General features: G+C 37.1%; 1 protein-coding gene across 4 annotated transcripts in view; it reads left to right on the forward strand.

Annotated features, from left to right (window-relative positions):
- The window catches only part of DCUN1D1 (defective in cullin neddylation 1 domain containing 1), a 36,134-nt gene that overhangs the window by 5,431 nt on the left and 7,432 nt on the right, over window positions 1-23,271 (forward strand). For 3 of the 4 annotated variants that reach the window (XM_020879910.2, XM_020879909.2, XM_020879908.2), the window contains 3 exons: window positions 11,272-11,488; window positions 12,679-12,847; window positions 14,982-15,112. In XM_020879910.2, coding sequence (XP_020735569.1) covers window positions 11,314-11,488; window positions 12,679-12,847; window positions 14,982-15,112 — 475 coding nt within the window. In that variant the 5' untranslated portion in view covers window positions 11,272-11,313. Of the gene's footprint in view, window positions 1-10,942; window positions 11,049-11,271; window positions 11,489-12,678; window positions 12,848-14,981; window positions 15,113-23,271 lie in introns of those variants that run through there. The other variant, XM_020879912.2, reaches the window with a different exon arrangement.

The raw sequence follows: 23,271 nt of genomic DNA on the forward strand, positions 1-23,271 counted from the left end.
CGGAGCGGAGCCGGGCCTAGTCGGGAGCCCCGGGGAGTTTGGGACGCGGGGAGCGGCCCCCGGTGCCCCTCGCTGGGCCCGACGCGGCGGGAGCAGGCGTTGGGGCGGGGGGAGGGGATGGGGCAACGGCCCGGTCCCTGCCCGGCCCCCACGCCGGCTCCATTGTGTCTGGCCGGGGACCGGGGTCTGGGGTTCCGGGTAGGAGGCTCCCCCGCCTGGAGCCGGGGCTTCCCCCTCCGCCCCGCCGGGGAGAAGGAAAGACTTTCCCGGCGCTCTTCTCCCTCCTCCGCTCCGGCTTCAGCACCCCTCAAGTCTCCAGGCAGTTTTGCTTGGGGCGGGGTAACAGCCCTCTTCTTTCTCCATCACCTCTCGCTACGTCCCGTGCTCTTGGAAAATGGGAGTTTCACTGGCCAGTTGGTGGAGGTTATATTTACCTCTTCTGAGAACATGGGAGACCGCTGAGCTGGGGGGACGTTGGGGGAGGGAGGAAGTACGGAAGTGCAACCTGTTCTCATTTCATAAAATTAGGAGAAACAGACTTGCTACCTTTTGAGCACATATTTTGTTTCCTTGAGGTGGGAGGAGTAATTGCTTTATTATGCCAGTTAAAGACCATTTGTGATTTTTAAAAAACAGTTTGTCAAGTTAATCCCCTCTGCTTTTTTGTTTGGAAAACGTCCTACAAGCTTCAAGACGTGGTGTTCAAGTTATCTGTTTACAGTTTGGTAATAATGTACCTGACTCTTGGACTTTTTGTTTTTCAGAAGCGATGTTTGGCATTGTAGTCTGAGCATGAGTTGAATTCCATGCAGGTTACAGTATGAATAGACAGTAAAAGTGATATTATTGTCCTTTTGCTCATGGGGAACATAAAGGCCTCTTTGAGGAGAGTGTATGTGTGTCTGCTCCAGTGTCTTTGTTTTTGGTTGGTCTTATTTCTGCTGAATGACACTTAACTCGTCTCAGCCTCCAACTTAGCAGAATTTTGGTGTCGTGTATGAATATGTGGTTTAGTTTGCCATGTACTCAAGACCTAGGTTCTGCGGTAAGTTCCATGAAAGCTGACCATTTGTATTTGTAAGAAAACTTTGCTATAAAGTACTGGTTAACGTTTAGGCAGTGTTCAAAGATCGAGCAGGGCTGCTAAACAGTTTCCAATTTCTTAAGTATTTTGACGGTCATAGATGTTACTCCTAAAGTTTCCAGACGCTTGGCTTGTAGGAGTAAGCTTGAAGTAATGAAATGTAATTCCCTGGTAAACACTCAGTGAGCCCATCGAAATGCGTTCTGTTCTTAATAGCCTCCAATCACCATTATCCTCTGGAATCCAAGGTGTTGATAATACTCATTACCTGTTCATGAATTCAGGATTCACCTGATTCAAATGAGAGATCACCTTGTATTGGGACTCATAAGCTTTTGTCCTTTTATTGCTATTGAAGTAGCTAGTTTTGGAACTTAGCCATAACTCATTTAATTACACTAGTAATGGGAAGATATTACTAATTTAAAATGCTTTTTTTTGTGGCTGAACTCAGATCATGTCACCAGAATTGTCTTGGTATGCTTTTGTTAGTTTGGAAGCTAAATCACCTCGGACTCTAAAAGAATTGAGGCCATAAGAATTTTCTAGTTTTTCATTGTAAATTTATTTTACTTAAAATTATTTCTTGATACAATGTTGGGGCTCATGTTTCTCAGTGTAACGCAGTCCATTTCTAGAGCACATGGTATATTGTCACTCCTGGGATTTGGGGTCAGACTTAAATGATGGAATATCTGAATTTTTTTTAAAATATCTATTTTGTGTAGGAAACATGTTCATTTAACCTACCTGACACCCACATGGAAAGGTCCAAAATAGCTCCAAAACTAGACAATATTTTGTTACTCCTGAAAATCTTTTTAAAAATAGTGTTTGACTTCTGGCTTGTTTTCTTATTTGTAAGAGACAGGATTTGATAAAGGTACATTCAGCTAAAATTTTTGATTTTAATGATTTTTCTTACATGTGTGAGAAGTTGTAAACTGTGTAACCTGCTAGATTTTTATAGACTCACAGCATCATGAAATTTTTAGACCTGAAATATATCTTCAGAGATCATCTAATTGACTCCTCTTCCCTTTTACAGAAGAATAAATTGAGGATCAAAGAGGTTTTGAGGTTCAAGCTTGCAAAATTGTTAATTGCAGAACTGAAACTAATTTTTCCTGGTTTTACTATTTTCCCCAGTACTTCTGGTACATACAGTCTTAGCTCACATGAAATCTAGTGAAATGGTTGAAAATTGATTTGCAATTAATTTATTCATTTAAACAGAGGGAAACCCAAGTGTTATTAATGAATATGTTAAATAACCAAATTTAGATGAGTGGTTAGTGCTGTTAATTTACTATGTTTTTAATTTTTTAAAAAATGTATGGACTTTGAAATTTAAGATTATATTTTCAACAAATTTCAGAGTTTATAAGTGTAGATTAATGTAGGCCTGTTCAAGGTTGTCTTCCTTTTGTTTCACATTGTTTTGCATATACATAAGTAGATTAAGGGAGAGCCTTAATTAATTTTAATAATTATTTCTTATATGCCTACTGTATGCCAGGCAGTGTTCTGGGCACTGGGGATGTGGATATATACACATAGACAGACAAACGCATATATATATTTTTTCCCCCCCTTGAGATAAAAATCCCCGCCCTGGTGAGGGTTTCATTTTTACTAGGGAGAGAGAAATAATAAGCATAGTATATATTTTTTCTTCCTTACTGTGTGTTAGAAAGTGTTAAGTGCTTTGGGAGAAAAGTAGTGTTGGGTGGGGGGAATTGGGAGTGCTGGGGCACAGTAGAGTTGGGGGTGCAAAATGATGTTTGCACCACTGATGAAGTAGATTTTGAGCTGACTGGGAGATGAGGGAGTAAGCCACCCAGAAATGTGGTCAGAGAGTTTGAGGAACAGTGAGTCCAGTGTGGCTGGAGCAGTGTGGCTGGGGGAGAGGGGCATGTTGGGCATTGGAGCAGATGAGGTCTGAGTGGTAAGGAGTGGAGACGGGCATGGGTGGACATTGGAAGGATGTTGTGTTTTTACTCCAAGAGAAATGGGAAGCCAGTGAAGGATTCTGAATGGTATGATAGACCTTGTCTTACTGTCTCATAGTGTCCTGTTACAGTTGTAGATAATTACGACCCAAGCAGTTTTTAAAGACAAGAAGAAATGCAGCTTCTGTGTGAATTTGAATTCTGAATAAGGTGACTGCCCAATATTTAATAAATACTAGATGAACATCAAGTTTACCTGGCCATGCTAGTTAATAAAAACAGCAGAGTACAATCTCTTTTGTAGGTTGTTTTTGAGTATGTATTAGTTGGCATGTCATTTAATGACTATGCAAAAAAACTGGACCTTTGGGGAGAAAGGAGGATATTAGTGTTTATTGAGAACATACTCTCTGCTTGTCAAACAATTCACAGCTGTTTTTTATCTCCACTCCAATTTGTGGGATAGGTATTGCTACCTCCTTGTATCATGTCTGAAAAAGTATGTTCATCGTTTCTAAAGAGATGACCAAGGTAAAGAGCTAGTATATGAGAGAGCAGGGATTAGAAGCCTGGTCTCTGGTTACACACTTTGTCTACCCCTCCTCTCTTTTTTTTAAACCCAGCAAGCAGCCTTTCGGTATGGGTGTGGAATTTTTGATTGATTTCACTCTGGTTTCTTCCTTATATTGAATAGTGACCTAGTTGTTTCCATATCAAATCTGATGATCTGATGTAAACACTTAAGTAATTGAAAAATTAGAACTCTTTTGGTACATGTGGTTAAAAAGTTGAAAGTAAAATTAACTTGTGGTGGTGGGGCTTTTTTTTTTTTTTTAAAGTTTTAAAAGAGCTGAGCTTATTTGAGTCAAGTGGCTCTTTTGACTTCATAGGTTGAATCAAGCATAATGAAAATCTGTGTGAAAGCCCCCTTTTAAATTTGAGTGTGTGTTTCTCAAGTTGTGATAGTATTAGCCATGACATTTGATGAAGAGAGATAGTTCCAAATAGGATTCAGTTGCTTTGTGGACACAAACAAGCTCTTGAATAACCTGCTGACTATCTAATTTACCTAGTCACTTTAGATGTATATCCCCACCTAAGAAAAAGCCAAAACAAAAGGGGGAAATGCCACTGAAGTGTCTTTCATCATTTTGTTGAATCCATTTTATATAATTAGTACCCAGTAAGAGTGATTAGACTGCTTATTTACATTGTAAAATTTTAAGAGCGGTTTTAAACAGTTTTTTTGCTAAAGAGTTCTATTGCAGTCCATTTTCGAATCCCTTAACACTGAACAGTGTTCAGCAACAGAGGTTAAATTGAAGTACACGGCCTATTCCTTTGTAATATTAGGATGTTTGTATTTTAGCAGACATTCAAAGCACTTATTTATTATTCAAGGATTTTAATATTTCTAGGTTTATGAATTGAGTAGACACCAAATTTTAGAATTAGGAGATTTCATTTTTCAAGGATCATTTATTCTCTTTGTGAAGCAAATATCCATGACGGTTGAATGCTAGTCATTTTTATAACTTCTTTAACTGTGAGACTTTAAAAATCTCATTTAATTCTTTGTTGTTTTGTTTTCACCTTGGTAATCTTTTTGTTAATATGAGATTTCATTAGAAAAGATGTTTGTGGAGAGAAAGAGCAAATTTAAATTAGCTGCCTTGCTTACTTGTTAGATGTTTTGGCTTTAAGTTTGGGATATGAGTTGAAATATGATGACTAACTCAAGTACTTTAAGGAGGTTATTTCTGTCCTATTATCAAAGGTAATCAGGAATTTTAGCAAAAATAACTTTTTAATAGTCAAAACAGTCTTCTCTAAACCAGAATCAAAACATTTATTAATTTACAGTTGTAGGCATCTTTTGAAAAATAATTCTGAGGGTGGGAAGAAGAAAACTCCTTTAAACTTTGACCAATGGAACATTTTAAAAAAACCTTTGAGATACAAAACAGGTACAAAAAAAAAACCTAAGATACAAAACCAGTTTGGATCTTACAAGTGTACTTCTGAAATATTTTTTCAGGTGAATTGCCATTATATAAAACATCATTAGGTACAGTGATTACATAGTATAGTACATTATTCCACTTTTGACTTAGAACTAGTGCAGCGTATCTCTAACAAGAGTTCATTTTAATTGTCATTCCAAGTGCAGGAAGCATATGGATGAATGATGAGAGCCACAGACCTAAGTAACTGTTCTAAACTGCAGATTATAATTTAGGTGGATACTGAGGCTTTGGGGTTTCGTTTTGCTTAATATTTGAAATTGTACACATTTGATTCTATTTTCTGGCTATAACCTGTATATGTTTTGTTTCTTCTCTGAGTTTTGAACTTTCTAATTGGAAAAGGAAACCCTGACTTTCCCTAATTTTCCCCTTTGTATAGTTAAAGCTATAGATTGTGGCCATGTTTTTTAAAATAGACTATAACAGGACAGTAAACACATTTTTCTTTGAAATAGTCTATCCATCTCTTCTCCCCTATTCCCCTTCCCCCAAAAACCTGAAAGGAAGTTCTACCCCTAAATTAGTCTTTTGGTTAGTAAGGGAATGCTTAATGTGCAATTTTTGGTCAGAATGCACTTGAAAGGAAAAAGGTCAGTTGATTAGTTATTTAACTTTCCATAAAAATAGGTGAAGAAATATTGCTCACAATTCCCCTCTCCCCACAGTGCACACAGTAATTGCTCAGTGGTTGCACTTTTGCCCTTTATGTTTTTTCTCTCACTTAACGACAGTGTAAAATAAATGGAAAAACTGCATCCCTTGAAGCTAGGCACCAGGGTTTCATTTCTGGTTCTGCTACATTTTGGGTAAGTCTGTCTTTAGGTAAAAGGAGCTCTGAGTCTTGATCTCCACATTGGTTAAAAAAAAAAGAATGATAGGCAGCTTGGACAATTATTTAATAATTAAATACCTAGCACAGAGTTGGCGCACAGTAGGAGCTCAAATGTTAGCTTTTAGTTTTCTGATTATGGTAGTTGTTATTCTTTATTACTATTTTACTTACACAAAGTTACTTTTTTCTCTGGAGTATATTCTTTGTGGACTTGTAAGGAGTCCTTACTATGTTCTGATTACAGTTCTAAGAGTTTAACTTGAATTAGTTCAGATAACCTTCACACCCTGTTTACAAATGAAGAAACTGAAGCATATAGAGATTAAGTAATGATCCTAAAGTCACACAGCAATTAAGAGGCACAGGTGGTATTAAAATCCTGCCAGTCTGATTTGACAGTCTGCATTCTTTACCTCTCTGTTGCAGGTAGAAGGGAAGAGAATTTCTAGTGACTCCTACCTAGATTCTTAGCGTGGCCTTCTGATAGAACTTTGCCCCTAGGTGAAAGTCTTCTCTGGGAATAGAAAGTAGTCTGGTTAGTTGAATTGATTTTTCTTCTACTTTTGATTTCAGACCTACAATCTGTGAGAAGGGCTTTTTATAGATGAGTGGTTTGGGATGTTGGTAACATTTGGCTATATCTGCTGGATATTATGTATCATATATAGAAAGTATGATTTTTCTGGACTTACACCAGCTCTTCTAAATTTCAGATGAAGTTAAACTGTTAATTATATGGTAAACACATGAGAACCACATCCAGAGCTTTTAATGAAAATTATGGGTGATCATTACAGTGTTTGAATTTTTAAAACATTGTCTTTTGTGAGCTAAGATTCATCAAATCCTGAGATAACTAGAAGTGAGTTAGAAAATTAATTCTTTTAAAAATATAAAGGTCTTGGTGTCTGTCTTTCTGGAGTTTAGACTGAATTTGAAACTTAAAGGGTGAGAGATTGAAATTTAAGGGTGAGATTCTATTCAGAATTATAGAAATAATAAAATCTTAATTTTTTGTTTTAAAAATGCCACCTATTAAAATTATTACCTAGAAAATAATTTTCCATGTTCAGTGTTTTTCTTGATGGAAGTACTTTTGTAATTTTATTTTCATTTTTTGTTTTAGAGCTTTTTTGAGTCCCAGTTTTTCTATTGCAATAGACTGTTAAGTTCATTCACTTGGCTATATGATACTTGGCTATGTCCAAAGTATTTGTCTGATTTTTTTTGTTTTTGTCCCAGATAAACTGTTATTTTAAATGTAACTGCCAAAGTTCTTGAGTGGAAAAAAAAATCGCAAACATCAGCTAGATTTAAGTATTAAACAATATATACTGGTAACCACATTTTTTTAATTTTGGAAAGATGAGTAAGTAGATGCTTTTTACTGTTCAGATTATAGTATTTCTAACTTCAGTAATCTTTGATATAATTGTTACTAGCTTTCTGTTACAAGACATAGTGTTTCTTTTTCTCCCTCCCTCTCTTCCTTCCTCTCTCTTTCCCCTTTGTTTTGCTAGAATTAGAAATAATTAGGGTCAGTTCAGTTCAGTCGCTCAGTCATGTCCAACTCTTTATGATCCCATGGACAGCAGCATACCAGGCTTCCCTGTCCATCACCAGCTCCCGGAGCCTACTCAAACTCATGTCCATCACGTCGGTGATGCCATCCAACCATCTCATCCTCTGTTGTCCCCTCCTCCTCCTGCCTTTGATCTTTCCCAGCATCAGGGTCTTTTCCAGTGAATTGGTTCTTTGCATCAGGTGGTCAGAGTATTGGAGTTTTAGCTTCAGCATCAGTCCTCCCAATGAATGTTCAGGACTGATTTCCTTTAGGATGGACTGGTTTGATCTCCTTGCAGTCCAAGGGACTCTCAAGAGTCTTCTCCAACACCACAGTTCAAAAGCATCAATTCTTTGGCATTCAGTTTTCTTTATAGTCCAACTCTCACATCCGTACATGACTACTGGAAAAACCATAGCTTTGACTGATGGACCTTAGTTGGTGAAGTAATGTCTGCTTTTTAATATGCTCTCTAGGTTTTCATAGCTTTTCTTCCAAGGAGCAAGCATCTTTTAATTTCATAGCTGCAGTCACCATCTGCAGTGATTTTGGAGTCCTCCGAAATAAAGTCTGTCACGGTTTCCGTTGTTTCCCCATCTTTTTGCCATGAAGTGATGGGACTGGATGCCATAGTAATTAGGGTATATTCTGTATTTTATACATTTTACATACTTCGCCAATATTGAATTTCCTTGAAAATTTGATAATCTCTAGATAGTTTTCACACTTGAGTCCTAAAGATTGTATTGCTTAATCTTGTTTAATGACCACCCTAGTTTGTTCCTTTTAAGTAAGTCTTAAATAGCATGTACTACATTTGAGTGCTGAATCATTGTAGTTGTCATATGTTTTTGCTCTTAGGAAGATACCCACTGGGTTTGTAGTAGAAATAGAGACACTCCATCTGTTTTTTCTTCCACCTCAGTTTTCTGTCCACTTTCTCATCCCTTATAAAATACTTCTTTGCTGTCTAAATACCCTTTTCTCAAAGGGTATTCCTCTTTCTCAAGTTGATAGAAATTTAAACCTTTGAGCTGTACTGTCAAAATCAGAACTCCTTGCCTGATGCCCCCTTGTGGCCTGGGAAAAGGGGATGGGTGTGTTGTAGCTCTCCTGAATAGGCTTGGGGAAAGGGTGGCTCTGTGTAGCCCACTCCAGCTTCCTCTAGGCAGCCTTTGGGACTACAGAATTGAATACATGGCTCCCTAGTAAGAGAGCAAGTGTTAAGATTTATTCTAGGCACAGAGAGCTGACAGAGGAACGGTCAGAGTGCATTAAAAGGACAAGAAAAGGGAGGATGCTCATCAAGACTTTGCACAATGGAATTGCTCATTACGACTTGGCCTAGCAGAAACTCATACTGTCAGTTCTCAGTGAGGTATCACTCATTAGCCTCTGTGGTATTGGAAATGGGTAGCTGCAGCCCTTTTTCTTAAAATATATTGCTCCATATACTGGAAATTTAAACCCATTAAAATAATTTGTTTGCATATACATGGACATTATTTATACTTTTATTTCAAGTAAGATATGAAATGGAGTTAATTCACTTATATAATTGTTATTAGTTTTTATGGATAGGACTGTTTTTATCTTTGTCCCCCCAATTTTCTAATATCTTGCTTTCTGATAGGAAGTCATTAGTACAGTGGACAACTTTTTGACTGGCAGAAGTGACTTAAGCTGTGTTTTTCCTCCCTCTCTTCAAAACTCACTCAAGCCTCAGGAAATAACATGGGAATTAATACTGTATGATATCCCCCCCCCCATAATTTTGATTGCTTTGCTGCCTCTTAATGTTTAGGAAAATGGAAATGTTTAATTTAAAAGTTATTTCCCGATTGTGGCCTGTGGTTGTTACACTTCTAGGTTAACCTCCAGCACTCTGTGCAGCGTTACACAGTGGTCAGTGGTGATCATAATGGCCCTTAGGAACTTCCCTGTTCTTCAGAGGATTAAAACATTTGTCATATACTGCATCTCTTAGATACCGCATCACTTACATGTATTGTATCTCTTAGAAAGGTATATTCATTTTAAAAATAGCTTTCAGTAGCAAAAGTTGAAATCAGAGTGGTGTCCTTTCAGTTCAACAGTATATTAAGACAGGTATCTGCGATTTCATTGTGGGTTTGTTGCAATTGAATAATATCTTTAGGTACTTTTCAAGTTGGGACTCCTAGACATTTGAGAGATGTGTCAAATAATGGGATATGAGTTATCTGGTGTCCAGAAGTGGTAGATTTATTTATGAAATAACAGGAGGCTAGTAAATTGATAGTTTCTCAATTTTAATGGAGAACAGAGGTTGAGATTTTAATGTGTAATCCTAAGCAATAACACATTTACAGAGAGAGAAGAGTATGGCTGACAGATTGGACTCCAGGGTATTAAAGATGGGATTGGTTTTCATATTTGATTTTTGCATAGCCTTATTTTTACTCTGTGAAAGGTGGAAATATTTATATCTTCATTAGTCTTTTTCTTTAAAACTTCAAAAGACTTATAAGTATGTACAGCAAGCAGTGTGGTTTATAGAAAGATTGGTAAAACTCAGATTCATGAGATCTTTCTGTTCTTGACCCATTTCTACTAATAACCTGGGTGATTTTCTTTTAACAAATTCCTTAACATTTGGGGTCTGTTCTCTCATCTGTACAATCAGGGGGTTGAGGTTTGTGATCTGTCTGTCTGGGCCAGATCAAAAATGCTTGGCTTCTCAGATGTGTTGCTTAAACCACAGAACACTGTATCTATTAATGTGTTTCCTACTCACATGCTTTTTCCTCTTCATTGGCAATAATAGCTCAGAAAGAACCCAAGTATTTTGCTGAGAGATGGTATTAGGACTTGCGAGAGGGAAGAGTAATAGTGGGGAGGCTGAAATTACACAGGAGACAGCTTGCATGAGGAGTCAAAGAATGTGGCCCTTGAAACTGGGAGAGAGTGGAGGGCCTAACTGCCCTACTTTATTTTGCTTAGGACTCAGGGCAGATGAGAAATGAGTATGTGTCAACACAAGGCCAGTGAGAGAAGGTTATTACAGTAGAGTCTGGCTCGAGAGAATGTCTCCTAGGCTCAGGTCAAGGGAAAGAGGTAATTTGTTTCACGGTGAAAGAAGGAGAATTCTATTAACGATTACCTTGGTTGGGAGGATGCAGGGTACTTGTTCATATTTCACTGCTTCTGGTTTGATTGAAAATACGAGGAAATTCTCTTGATAATTATCTTGGTTCCTGACCCCTGTAAGGAGAAATGTAGAGTACCTCATATCCTGTTGCTTGTCACATTTGGTAAAGATAGCAAGAAAACCAGGGTCGGGGGTGAGTAGGGTGGGTGGTGAGGTTCGGGAGAATTGTACCCCATATCCTTTACAATGTGTTTTAGGACTGCAACAAATATCTGTTAATCTCATTGTTCCTCAGGGTCACTTGAATGTTCTGACTGGCTTAAATAATATCATCTTCCCCACCACTCCTTAAGCATCCCTTGGAACTTTGTGCTTGGTTAATGTTTTGAGAATTAGCTCTGCTTCCCTCCTAGAGCCTTTATACATGCTCACAGGACCCACTTTTAGGAGAAATGCAGGGTGGGTGAACTTCTTTTGCCTCTGTCCTAGTTGCTTTTCCAAAATGATAGCGATTTTGTGTTTTAGATTTTTAAAAAATTTTCCTTATTAATAGATCAAAACATTAAGCTAAATGTTATTTTATGAGGCACGTGTATTGCTAAAAATGATTTAGTAAGCAGTATAGAAATGCTTAGTCTTTTGTGATGTTACAAAGTTTCAGTTTATTTTCTGGTTTCAATAGAACAAGTTGAAATCATCGCAGAAGGATAAAGTTCGTCAGTTTATGATCTTCACACAATCTAGTGAAAAAACAGCAGTAAGTTGTCTGTCTCAAAATGACTGGAAGTTAGATGTTGCAACAGACAATTTTTTTCAAAATCCTGAGCTTTATATACGAGAGAGTGTAAAAGGATCATTGGACAGGAAGAAGTTAGAACAACTATACAGTAGATACAAAGGTGAGTGTTTGCTTGTGACTTTAAATATTTCGAACCATGTTTTCCAGAGTTACATGCTTCTTGTGAGAAATCAAATAATACAGAGGACATTAATTGGGTGGATGTGTCTAACAGAGCTCTTTAGATCTTAGAATTAATTTAAGAAATCTGAAAAATTATTTCCCTCTTTTCACTAAAATTTCTTCTTAGTGTCTTTATTTCCTTACCCTTTATTTGCCTCCTTTTTTCCTCCTCTGTTACCCAGTTTGAGAATGGGGACTGGGGGGACTAGGTTTTTTCCCTCATTTTCATAAAACTCAGCTGAGCCAATTTTAAAAGGAAACCTGCCTAATAATTTTAATAATGTTTAAATAATTATAAAGTAATATATACTTTTAAAAAGTTAAACAATACATAATAGATTGAATAAAGAAAAAGTCAATAGTTTATATGTCTTTTACTTATTCTCCTGAGAGAACCAATATTTAAGAGCCTGGTGTCCAACTTTCTGTGTCTTTTATGCAGAAATATATATATAGAATTATTCCAAAGTTTTTCCAAATGTGGGATTATATTGATATTTTATACATAGCTCTTGCCCCAAAGTCAAGGGATGTGTGCATTTTTTTTATTTGACAAGTGTATGAGTACTTCTTTCTCCTTGTATTTGTATCTAAATTTTTGCTGTCTGAAAAGTAAATTTTGATAGTTGGGGTTTTTCTTTAATTTGAATAGCAGATGTTTGTCTTGTGATTAGAATTGAATCACACAGTTTGGTTTTTCTGATGTTCTCTAAGAAGTGATTTCTATAATGAAATTAAACTTTAAGGAGAAAAGAATTTCTGTATATAATACTGTTTAGAGTGCCTTTGTTAAATGTGGATATGTTCAGTAAAAATCCTTTTTCCCTGTATAGGAATGTCAGATTTTCTGATGGTGTGTAAGTATGGGACTTTTTTCATATGAATAAATGAGACTTTTAAAAAACCAGGTCCTATCTAGTGCCTATCCTGCTGTTTAAGAATGCTGTGTCAGGGGCAAAGTGGCTTTAAATATTACAGGGGGAAAATAACAGTTAAAGCAGTATTTCTTCATATTTTGGTCTCTTGTGATCATTTTAAAATATGGAACAGAAAGCGTTCCTTTTTTCAGTTTTAGGAGTAGCTTAGAAAGTATGGCACTAATTTCATATTGTACTGGTGTTTTTAAAGATCCTCAAGATGAAAATAAAATTGGAATAGATGGTATACAGCAGTTCTGTGATGACCTGGCCCTCGATCCAGCCAGCATCAGTGTGTTAATCATCGCGTGGAAGTTCAGAGCAGCAACGCAGTGCGAGTTCTCCAAACAGGAATTCATGGATGGCATGACAGAATTAGGGTGCGTGTGTAATCTTCATATTAAATCAGGTGCACTGCTATAAGAGTCACTGTGGAACTGATATCTGTGCCCCAGACATTGCTGTAAATAGAAATGGACTAACATGCTAGTTCCTTCCCATGTCAAGTTATCTGTGTAGTTAGTGCAACCTGTTCTGTTCTGTTTGCTTTATGCTTTTATCATTAGTTTCTGAGGGAGGTTCATAGTATTAAAATTACTGTGCTTTAATATTTTACGTTGGTAAGTGAAGTGAGCAAGTTTTAAGTTATTTCCTAATGTGAGGTGGTAAACTCTGAATTTGTAAACAAGCTCCTACAATTTAAAAATCTTATAAGTTACTAATTACTTTTTGTTCTACACAAAACCTTGACAACTGATTAGCTAAATGTCTTGGTATAAATAGATTGAGAAGTCATAGATAGAGGTTTTACCTGTGGCCACTGGTTGTCTGCATTTAATGAGGCTCTGAAAGTATTCAGTCTGTGATCAGTGACAGGCTGTCCTTAGTGTTTTTAGTGAGTTCTTTTGAATAATAAAAACTGAACATTTGTTGAACATTCATTTCAGGAACTATGCTAAGTAAGTACTTCACCTACCACTTCACAATAGCTTTATGATTGTAGTGGTGGTTATACGCGCATTTTAGAGATGAGGAAATAGAGGTAGAGAGAAACTAGAGAGTTAAGTAGTGGTAAAGGCAGGATTTGAGTTCAGTCATTCTGATTCTTGAGCCTGCAGGACATTGGTATCAGTCAGGGTCCAGACTGGACACAAACCGTACCAGCGATTTGAACAGGGTAAATTTTAGAAATTGTTATATTGTGTAAATGGGGTAAAAGAAAATTCTAAGTATAACAAAGGTGGCAGCTGTAAGAAGTTGTTACCACCCCTGGAGCTGAGGGAAAGAAACAAGGAAGGAACCTGGAAACTTACGAGGATCCCCACAAGGCTAAGATTCTGACCTTGGAAGACAGTACCTGGCTACTTCTGGAGCATTGTGCCTGCTTCTCTGATGGAGAAGAAGCTAGCTCTAAGGGTCACTTGCTGCAGAGCCATGCAAGTTGCCACCACTGGTGAACACTGCTAGGACCTCCCAGTACACTGACACCTTCGCTCTCTGCAGGAAACAGACTGGGCTGGGAAAAATTCCTTCCTCCGCTTCCAGCGTTTCATCGCCCTCTGTTGGTAGAACCTAGTGGTGAGCCAGCTGGTGAGAAAAAAATGAAGTCTCACAATTTGTAGTCCACTGCAAACAGTCACAAAGTAGGGCAAAGAAGGGTGAATTTAAAGCTGAGAAACAATAAATTAATATCTCGTCTCGACACTGTGTTTTATAGCCAAAGCCAGCCTTATCCTGAATTTGCTGGAGTTTTCTATACTGGTTTCACTGGAACTCTTTTTTCCCCTCATTTAAAAGTGAGTTAATGTAAAATGTAATGAACTTCCAAAGCAGAATTTTAATTTACAAACTAATAATTTGGGAGGTGTTATAATAAAGACCATGAAAGGAAAACAAAAGCAAAAATGATTTGAAGGAAAAAAAAGTATAGTGATTGGTTTGTGGAATCTATAACAGAAGATTTCTACGTTAAGGAAAGTAAGACTTGGTACTTGAACCTATTTAAGCTCCTTGGAAATTGAATGGTTTCAGATATAGAAAAAAGCTTAGTACTGATTTGAGATAACTTCAGTTGGAGATGGTACTTTGAATATAATGAGAAGTTTTCAAGAGGAATGCCTGTTTCCTCGCCTAACCAAGAGACTGTGCTTTCAATTTGTTTGAAGCTAGACCTGTGATTTGTTACCATGTAAGGAATACTACCACAGTTGAAACTGATGATTGCAAAGCTGATGAATACATTCTCATCTGTTCATACAGCTGACTTCTGCCATTTGGGTGTATTGACAGTCCCATGAATACATAATTAAAAGTCATAGCCCGTTTCTCTTAAAAATAGTGATTATTGCTAACAGAACTTTTCTTCTTCCAGCTAATCCCATACTATTTATGTAATTTAAAAAGATGAAATTTTAATGGATTTTTAAAAAGTTCTATGAAATGAACTTATAGGAATAAATAAGTTTTTGATTTATAAAGAAAAAGCTTATCTTTTATAAACTTAATTTTGTATAGATGTGACAGCATAGAAAAACTAAAGGCCCAGATACCCAAGATGGAGCAAGAATTGAAAGAACCGGGACGATTTAAGGATTTCTACCAGTTTACTTTTAATTTTGCGAAGAATCCAGGACAAAAAGGTTTAGGTAAGAATTTTTAAAAATTATATTTGGTGTTTCAAATACATTGAACTACATTGATCATGTCACTTTTGTTTTGTAATTGAAAGTTCTATTTTGAGCATAAAGTTATTACCGGCTACTGAAAAACAATGAAAAACAATGAACTTCTAGTTAATCAGAAAATACCCTGCCTATTCAGTAATAGGGTTACCCTGGATACTATATATGAACCACTGATTTTTTTTTTAAGAACTACAATACAGGAAATAGTTATTAAAATTCCACTGACATGGGTATGTACGTTTGCTTCTTTATTTTTCAGAAGATACTGTAAGATTTTAGGATCATAAGTTTTTCACTGTGTATCTGTTGAAATAGCATTTTAAAATTTCTGAGTCTTAGAATGTGACTTTATTCTTTTTTGTAAATTCTTTTTTGATTTGAAGTATTTGGAAACTGTAACAAAGAATAAAAAGGTGATTTTTATTTATCATCTTACCCCAAAATAGCCACTGTTAACAGTTTAGATCAGTCAGTTTATACTGTAGAAATAACCACACATTTGCTCTGGGGATGATGGCTAAGGAAGTGGAAGTAAAAGCTTCAGTGTAATTTGCAGATCATTCAGAGAAAGTAGACAGCACATAATACAAAATTATAAATATGAATATGAGGGTTTTAGATAAAAGGAGAAATGAGTAAAAGCAGGAATGGTTGGGAAGTGCTTCCTGAGCAAGAGGGAATGTGAACTCAAGGATTTGCTATTTGACTGGATAAGTGAAGATGAAAGATGTTCCAGGGAGAGGGTAGTTTTAAATGAAGGTCTCAAACTTTAGAAATAAGCTTGGCTTCTTTGTGGAAAAGAGAAAATGATTTGATTTTAGTGCAAATGCTTGTTTGGAGCATAAATTGGTGAGACACAATAAGACTCACATAATAAGGCTTCTTTTAAAAACAGGACAGAAGGGCTTAAATTGGAATCTGTGGGCAGTGGGGATGCATCGAAGATTATAATGGTGGCACAGTGTGCCTGGCAGTGTGCTAAGTACTTTACATACATTGCCTCATTTAACGTTTAACAACTTTATGAGTTACTCATTCTTTCATTCAGTAATTCACCAGCTACCATGTGCCACTCATAGAGTGCCAGACACTTATCCTTATTTGGCAGATGAAGAAACGAAGGCACAGCATGTTAAATGATGGAAGTGAGTGTGTTTTTTTATTTTGAAGATAAGGTAATTGGAGAGGCTAATAGGTGCCTCTTGTACTAATCATTCTTTATATTTTAGATTAGTGAGACAGGACTTTGAGAAAAGGATTATGGAATTAGACCGAGGAAGTGACTGAAAGCTTCCCCGGTAGCGCTAGTGGTGAAGAACCCGTGTGCCAGTATAGGAGAGGCGCGAGTTTGATCCCTGGGTTGGGAAGACCCCCTGGAGGAGGGCACGGCAACCCACTCCAGTATTCTTGTCTGGAGAATCCCATGGATAGGGGAGCCTGGCTGGCTATGGTTCACAGAGTCACAAAGAGTTGAACAAGACTGAAGCAACATAGCATGCACACACAGCACATGACTGAAAGCTAGTGGAAAGGATGAATGTACAACATTTGTACTGGAGAATTGACCCAGAGAGTGACTAAATGTGACTGAATTAAGGATTTACAAAATAACTATTAAGCAAAATTTGGAATGATGAAGTCGTCTTTTCAATTAATTTCGATTGGATTTTATTCTTCCAGGAAAACTCCTCATTTTGCTGACAAAATAAGCTGGGATACCTAGTGTTAATATCTCTGTCTTGTATCTGTGGCCGTCTGTTAACTGGATTATTTTTTCTAGTCTCCTCTTATCTTCCCACAAATAAAAATCGATTGAAGCATTTGAATTTACATGTATGTGCTGAAAAAATTATTTCTGTTGTGTTTAGAACGTATCACAGTATTTTGATATGATTAGAGAAAATGTTGTGAATATTAGATATTGATTTAAATGGGGCTGACATATTGCTTAGTTATATCCCTACCTCTCACTAGAGCACAGTATAAATGATATTTTTGGGTGAATATGTAGTTTTGATAGTGAATCTTAGTTTTTATTGTATTCACTCAGTTCAGTCGCTCAGTCGTGTCCCACTCTTTGCGACCCCATGAACCGTAGCACGCCAGGCCTCCCTGTCCATCACCAACTCCCGGAGTCCACCCAGAAACCATGTCCATCAAGTTGGTGATGCCATCCAACCATCTCATCCTCTGTCGTCCCCTTCTCCTCCTGCCCTCAATCTTTCCCAGCATCAGAGTCTGTTCCAGTGAGTCAGCTCTTCGCATCAGGTGGCCAAAGTATTGGAGTTTCAGCTTCAACATCAGTCCTTCCAATGAACACCCAGGACTCATCTCCTTTAGGATGGACTGGTTGGATCTCCTTGCAGTCCAAGGGACTCTCAACAGTCTTCTCCAACACCACAGTTTAAAAGCATCAATTCTTGAGCGCTCAGCTTTCTTTATAATCCAACTCTCACATCCATACATGACCACTGGAAAAACCATAGCCTTGACAGACAGACCTTTGTTGACAAAGTAATGTCTCTGCTTTTTAATATGCTGTCTAGGTTGGTCATAACTTTCCTTCCAAGGAGCAAGTGTCTTTTAATTTCATGGCTGCAGTCACCATCTGCAGTGATTTTGGAACCCAGAAGAATAAAGTCAGCCACTGTTTCCCCATCTATTTGCCATGAAGTGATGGGACAAGATGCCATGATCTTAGTTTTCTGAATGTTGAGTTTTAAGCCAACTTTTTCACTCTCCTCTTTCACTTTCATCAAGAGGCTCTTTAGTTCTTCTTCACTTTCTTCCATAAGGGTGGTGTCATCTGCATATCTGAGGTTATTGATATTTCAATAAAATTGACATTTTTATAGCTGTTGGGTATATTAATATGGCATATTGGAATTTTAGATTACAGGAAAAGTTGAGAAAAGTATACTGAAGAATTAGATTTTAAAATTGTTTTATTGTAGTAAGTACTGAGCTTAAGAAAAAAGTAACGTTCAATGGGTATAGAGTTTCTGTTTTCTAAGGTGAAGAGTTCTGGAGATTCATTGCACAATAGTGGGAATGTAACTCACACTACTGAACTATACACTGAAAAATGCTTAAGATTATAAATTGTATGTGTATCTAACCACAGTTTAAAAAGTTGTTTTAAAAAAGCTCCAAACTGTAGAACATATAGCACAAAGTGAGCCCTAATGTAGAATAATACACTTTTGGTAATAATATTGGCTCGTCAATTGTAAGAAATACACTGAAGGCATCCCTGGTGTCTCAGCTGGTAAAGAACCTACCTGCAGTGCAGGAGACCCTGGTCCAACTCCTGGGTCTGGAAGGCCCTCTGGAGAAGAGACAGGCAACCCACTCCAGTATTCTTGCCTGGAAACCCCATGAGAGGACAGAGGAGCCTGGCGGGCTGCAGTCCACGGGGCTGCAAAGAGTTGGACGTGACTGAAGGACTAAGCATTAGCACAAAGCGGTACCTTAAAGATGGGGGAAGGTCGTGGTGTGGCACTAGTGATAAAGAACCCTCTTGACAGGAGACCAGAGACTCGTGTTCAGTCCTGGGATCGGGAAGATCCCCTGGAGGAGGAGATGGCAACCCTCTCCAGTATTCTTGCCTGGAGAATCCCATGGACAGAGGAGCCTGACTGGCTGCAGTCCACGGGGTCTCAAAGGGTTGGACATGACTGAAGTGACATAGTATACGTGCATGGGGTAAAGATACATGGGAACTGTGTACTTTTTGCTCAGTTTTTCCATAAACCTGAAACTACAAAGTCTTAATTTAAAAAAATGTAATAAAAGACAAATCATAATTTCTCTTTTTGTTTTTGCACCGATATTGGGTGTCAGGAAGTGTAATGACTTGCTTAGTTGAAGGTAATTAAAAAGAAAGTAGTTTTCTTGACAGTGTTTCTAAGGGTTTACAGGGCTCTTAAATTATAATATTTGGCAGAAGGGAATTAGGAGATCATAGGAGAAGAGTTGAGGCCTCAAAAAGTTGGCAGAGTGACAGTGACAGCATTGTGGTTTATTTATAAATAGCTGTGCTAGCTATAATGAGAGCTGGTGTTTCCCATATTTTCTCATTTTCTGTAACCTTATTTCTTACGACACCAGGATAGGATACTTCCTTTGTCACCGTCTGCTTCAGTCACCTGCCATTTCTGGTAGTCTTCTGAATCTTAAATTTGAAAGGGATTTCATAAGTCCTGTGTTAAATCTAACCTATGCAATGTAGCATCTGTACCTGATGTTCATTTAGCTTTTATGTTTGAACATACAGGGTGGGGATTGAACACATGTCATTTTAGAAAGTGGTTCATTCTTATCACGGAATACTGTTACTTTTCCTTATGACATCTTTGTCTTTATAACTTTTACTACTATTCTTATTTGTCTTCTGCAGCGACGCAAAGGAAGGCTAACCCTTTCAAGATTTTTCTCATTTATCCTTTCTCATTTTTTTTCAAGTCAGCATTCCAAATTTTAACTATTCTTCACTTGAGAAGACCTTTGTTATTCCTGTTGCTGTCACCCCTAGATAACATTTCCAGTTTCTTGGTTTCTCTCAAAATAGAATTCTTAAAGCCGAATATAATACTCCAGAAGGAGGCTATTTAATGTAGAACACCATGGGTCTGTTATTTTTTGCAAGACTGTTCATTCTATTAATTTGTCCAAAGATTGCTTTTGTTTTTTAACAGCCATATTATTTTTAGGATCATTCTGAACTTACTAAAGTCTATAGGTTATTTTCTTATAAACTGTTGTGGTTCAGCTAGAATTTAGAAATTTTTAATATTTATTAAACATTTAATATTTAGAAATAATTTTATAGAGTTTTTTAATGTGTATTTTTTTACACAATCCCATTTGGTTCTTATAACAACCCTTTGAGCTAAGTAAAACAACCTGTCATTAAGATAAGGAAACTCATGGTCAGAGAGGTTGACTTTTAAGGTCACATAACTTTAGAGTTGTTAGAATTGGGACTCAACCTCAGATCTTCTGACTCCACATTTTATGTTCTTTTTATTGTATTATGTTTTGCTAACTTAGATATTTCTAGGTAAATTAAGACTTTTTGAATAGGATTTTAAATCACCATTCATCCTCCCTAGTGAGTTAGCAACATTTTGTTTCCCTTTAGGGACTGTGTTTGGATTCAGTCTCAATTCATGTCCATTTTTGTCTGGCACTCAGCTGATCATCTTTTATGAAACAGAGCATAGCCCTTGTTGATTCTCTGTGAAAGAGTAACACTGGGATTACCTCTGTTTGCGGTTTTAATTTTATTATAAGGGCTTAAGGCTTCATTCTGCAAGTATCTCAGCTTTAGGTAATTACTGGGACTTTCTTGTGTCTCTTTCCCTCTGTGTCACCCTTCTGTTTGTTCTAATTGCTGTCGTTGCTTCTTGTTACATTGTAGAGTTTGTTTTCTTTCCCATACTGCTTCAGAATCTATAATAATAATTTTAAAAATTACTCAAACAATAGTAATAGTAAGAACATATTCCAGACTGTTCTAATATTTTATGTGTATTCTCTCACTTAATTCTTAAAACAACCTCATGAGGGTAGGTGCTGTTATCTTTATTTTAACCTGAATTACAGCGAGGTGAGCTTCGTTGCCCAGGGCTGCTTAATTAGGGGAGGAATTGAGATTTAATTGATAAACCACTACATTAAACCTCTTCTGTCTCTCTGAGCTGTTCTCTCTGTTATTCAGACAGAAATTTCTGACTAAAGGGCAGCTTTTCTTTTTTTTTAATGGCTGCGCTGTGCATCTTATGGGACTTTAGTTTCCTAATCAGGGACTGAACCCAGGGCCCAGACAGATAGAGCGCTGAGTCCTAACCAGTGGACCACCAGGGAAGTCCCTAAAGGGCAGGCAGTTTTTCGCATGCTTGTGGCAATTGACATTTTATTCCTATAAAATTTAATCTTCTGTGTTTCAGCTCCTAATAAAAATTTATTAATATTTGAGTATTCCTGTTTCATCCAAAAACATTTATTGACTGCTTACTCTGAGAGCATGGAGTTAGGAGCGTCTTTGTCTGTCTGGGTGAGTTTGCAAAGTCTTCACAAAGATTATAATTTTTGATCCTTGAAGAATATATTATTTCAAAACCAAAAGAAAAAGAAGCCATCTTGAATGTGGAAAGATTAGCAAGTTCAATTTCTTGGAGGTGAGAGACAGAGCACCTTTGAGAAACTACAAGTAAGTCCATTTAACTAGAAATGTAGATTTTATCTGAAAGCAGTGGGAAACGTTGCAGACTTTTTAAAAGTTAGTAGATCTTGTTTCTTGAATTGCTTTAGATTTACAGCAAAATTGAGCAGAAGATACAGAGATTTCCCTATTATCCCATTCCCCTATATTTACATAGCTTTTCCCATTATCAAATCCATACCAGAGTGGTACGTTTGTTACAGTTGTATCCACATTGACACATCATTATCATTCAAACTTTAATTTTACAGTCGGGTTCACTCTTTTTCTTTCTAAAAATTTTATTGAAATACAATTGATTTACAGTGTTGTGTTAGTTTTAGGTATACAGCAAAGCGATTCAGTTATATGTGTGTGTGTTTATACACACACACCTTTTTTCATTATAGATTATTATAAGATATTGAATATATTTCCCTGTGCTATATACTAGGTCCTCGTTGGTTCTCTACTGCATATGTAATAGTGTGTATATTTTAATTCCAAACTCCTAATTTATTCCTACCCTAGGGTTCACTCTTGATACTGTGATATTGTACGTTCTGTGAATTTGGACAAATGTATAAGGACATATATCTACCATTATAGCATCATACAGAAAAGTTTCACTCTTCCTGAAATAATTCTGTGCTCTCCTGTTTATCCTTTCCTCCCTCCTAACTGCTGGCAACCACTGATCTTTTTACTGTCTCCAAAGTTTTGCCTTTTTTTAGTTGGAATCATACAGTGGGTAGCCTTTGCACACTGACTTCTTTCACTTAATAGCATTATTATGAATTTGTTTTCTCCCATATCTTTTTGTGGTTTGATAGCTCATTTCATTTCAGCACTGAATAATTTTCCTTCATCTGGATGTACCACAGTTTATATGTGTACCTACTAAAGGATATGTTGGTTGCTTCCAAGTTTTGGCAGTTAGGAATAAGCTTCTGTAAACATTGATGTACAGGTTTTTTCATGGAAGTGAAACCAAATTTATATGCCTGCAAGGTCCATCTGAAAGCAGTGTGGTCCTTTAAAAAGAGTGGAGGCAGAACTAGAGGAAGAGAAATTGGTTATGAAGCTAGAAATGAAAAGGACCCTGGCTAGGCCCTTTTCAGGGCCTGTGGGGATGGAGAAGAGAGAGATTCAAGAGGTACTTAGAAGCCAAAATGAGAAAGCTTTGTTTGAAAGTGTGATGAGGAAGTTAGCATTAACCCCCGTTTGGGGATATTTGGAAATATGCGAGGGATAGTTTTGGTATTGTTAGAATGACAGGGTTTCTTTAGGATTAGGGGGCTGCTCAGGGACCTGCAGTGCGTAGGACTCTTCCTCACAATGAAAAATTGTGTTTCACTGAGATAACTCTAGGTTATCACTGTAGGGTGATAACATTCATTGAAAGAGCAGGAAATGGTAGATCTGTAGAAGCAAGATACTGAGTTGAGTTTGAGTCCTTTTGAATTTGAATTGTTTGTGGATATCCAGTTGAAGATATCCTTAGGCAGTTAGATGTAAGAATCAAGAATATATATAGAGAAGTTTCAGGTTTTAGGACTTGTTAGAGATGGTTGAGTGTAAAACTTGAAAGAAGGTAAAGGTTTGAAAAATCTGAGAGAAGTAGAAGTGGTTATTACTGACATTCATTGTTATAGAACATCAACATTTAATGGATGAATGGAGGAAGAGGAGAAGTAAAAGAAAGCCAGAAAGGACAGAGGAAAATCAGTACAGTGATACTGTTAAAGCTAAAAGAAGTGACAGTTCCATCCAGGAGATGTGCTCAATTTTGTGAAATATGGCAGAGAGCCAAGTAAATTAAGGACATTAAGGTTTATCTGGCAACCAGAAGGGCTTGGTGACCCTTCAGATTACTTTCAGTGGGGTAAGTGATGAAGATGAACATTAATTTATA

The sequence above is a fragment of the Odocoileus virginianus genome, chromosome 4, assembly GCF_023699985.2.
Source record: "Odocoileus virginianus isolate 20LAN1187 ecotype Illinois chromosome 4, Ovbor_1.2, whole genome shotgun sequence".
NCBI classification, from domain to species: domain Eukaryota; kingdom Metazoa; phylum Chordata; class Mammalia; order Artiodactyla; family Cervidae; genus Odocoileus; species Odocoileus virginianus.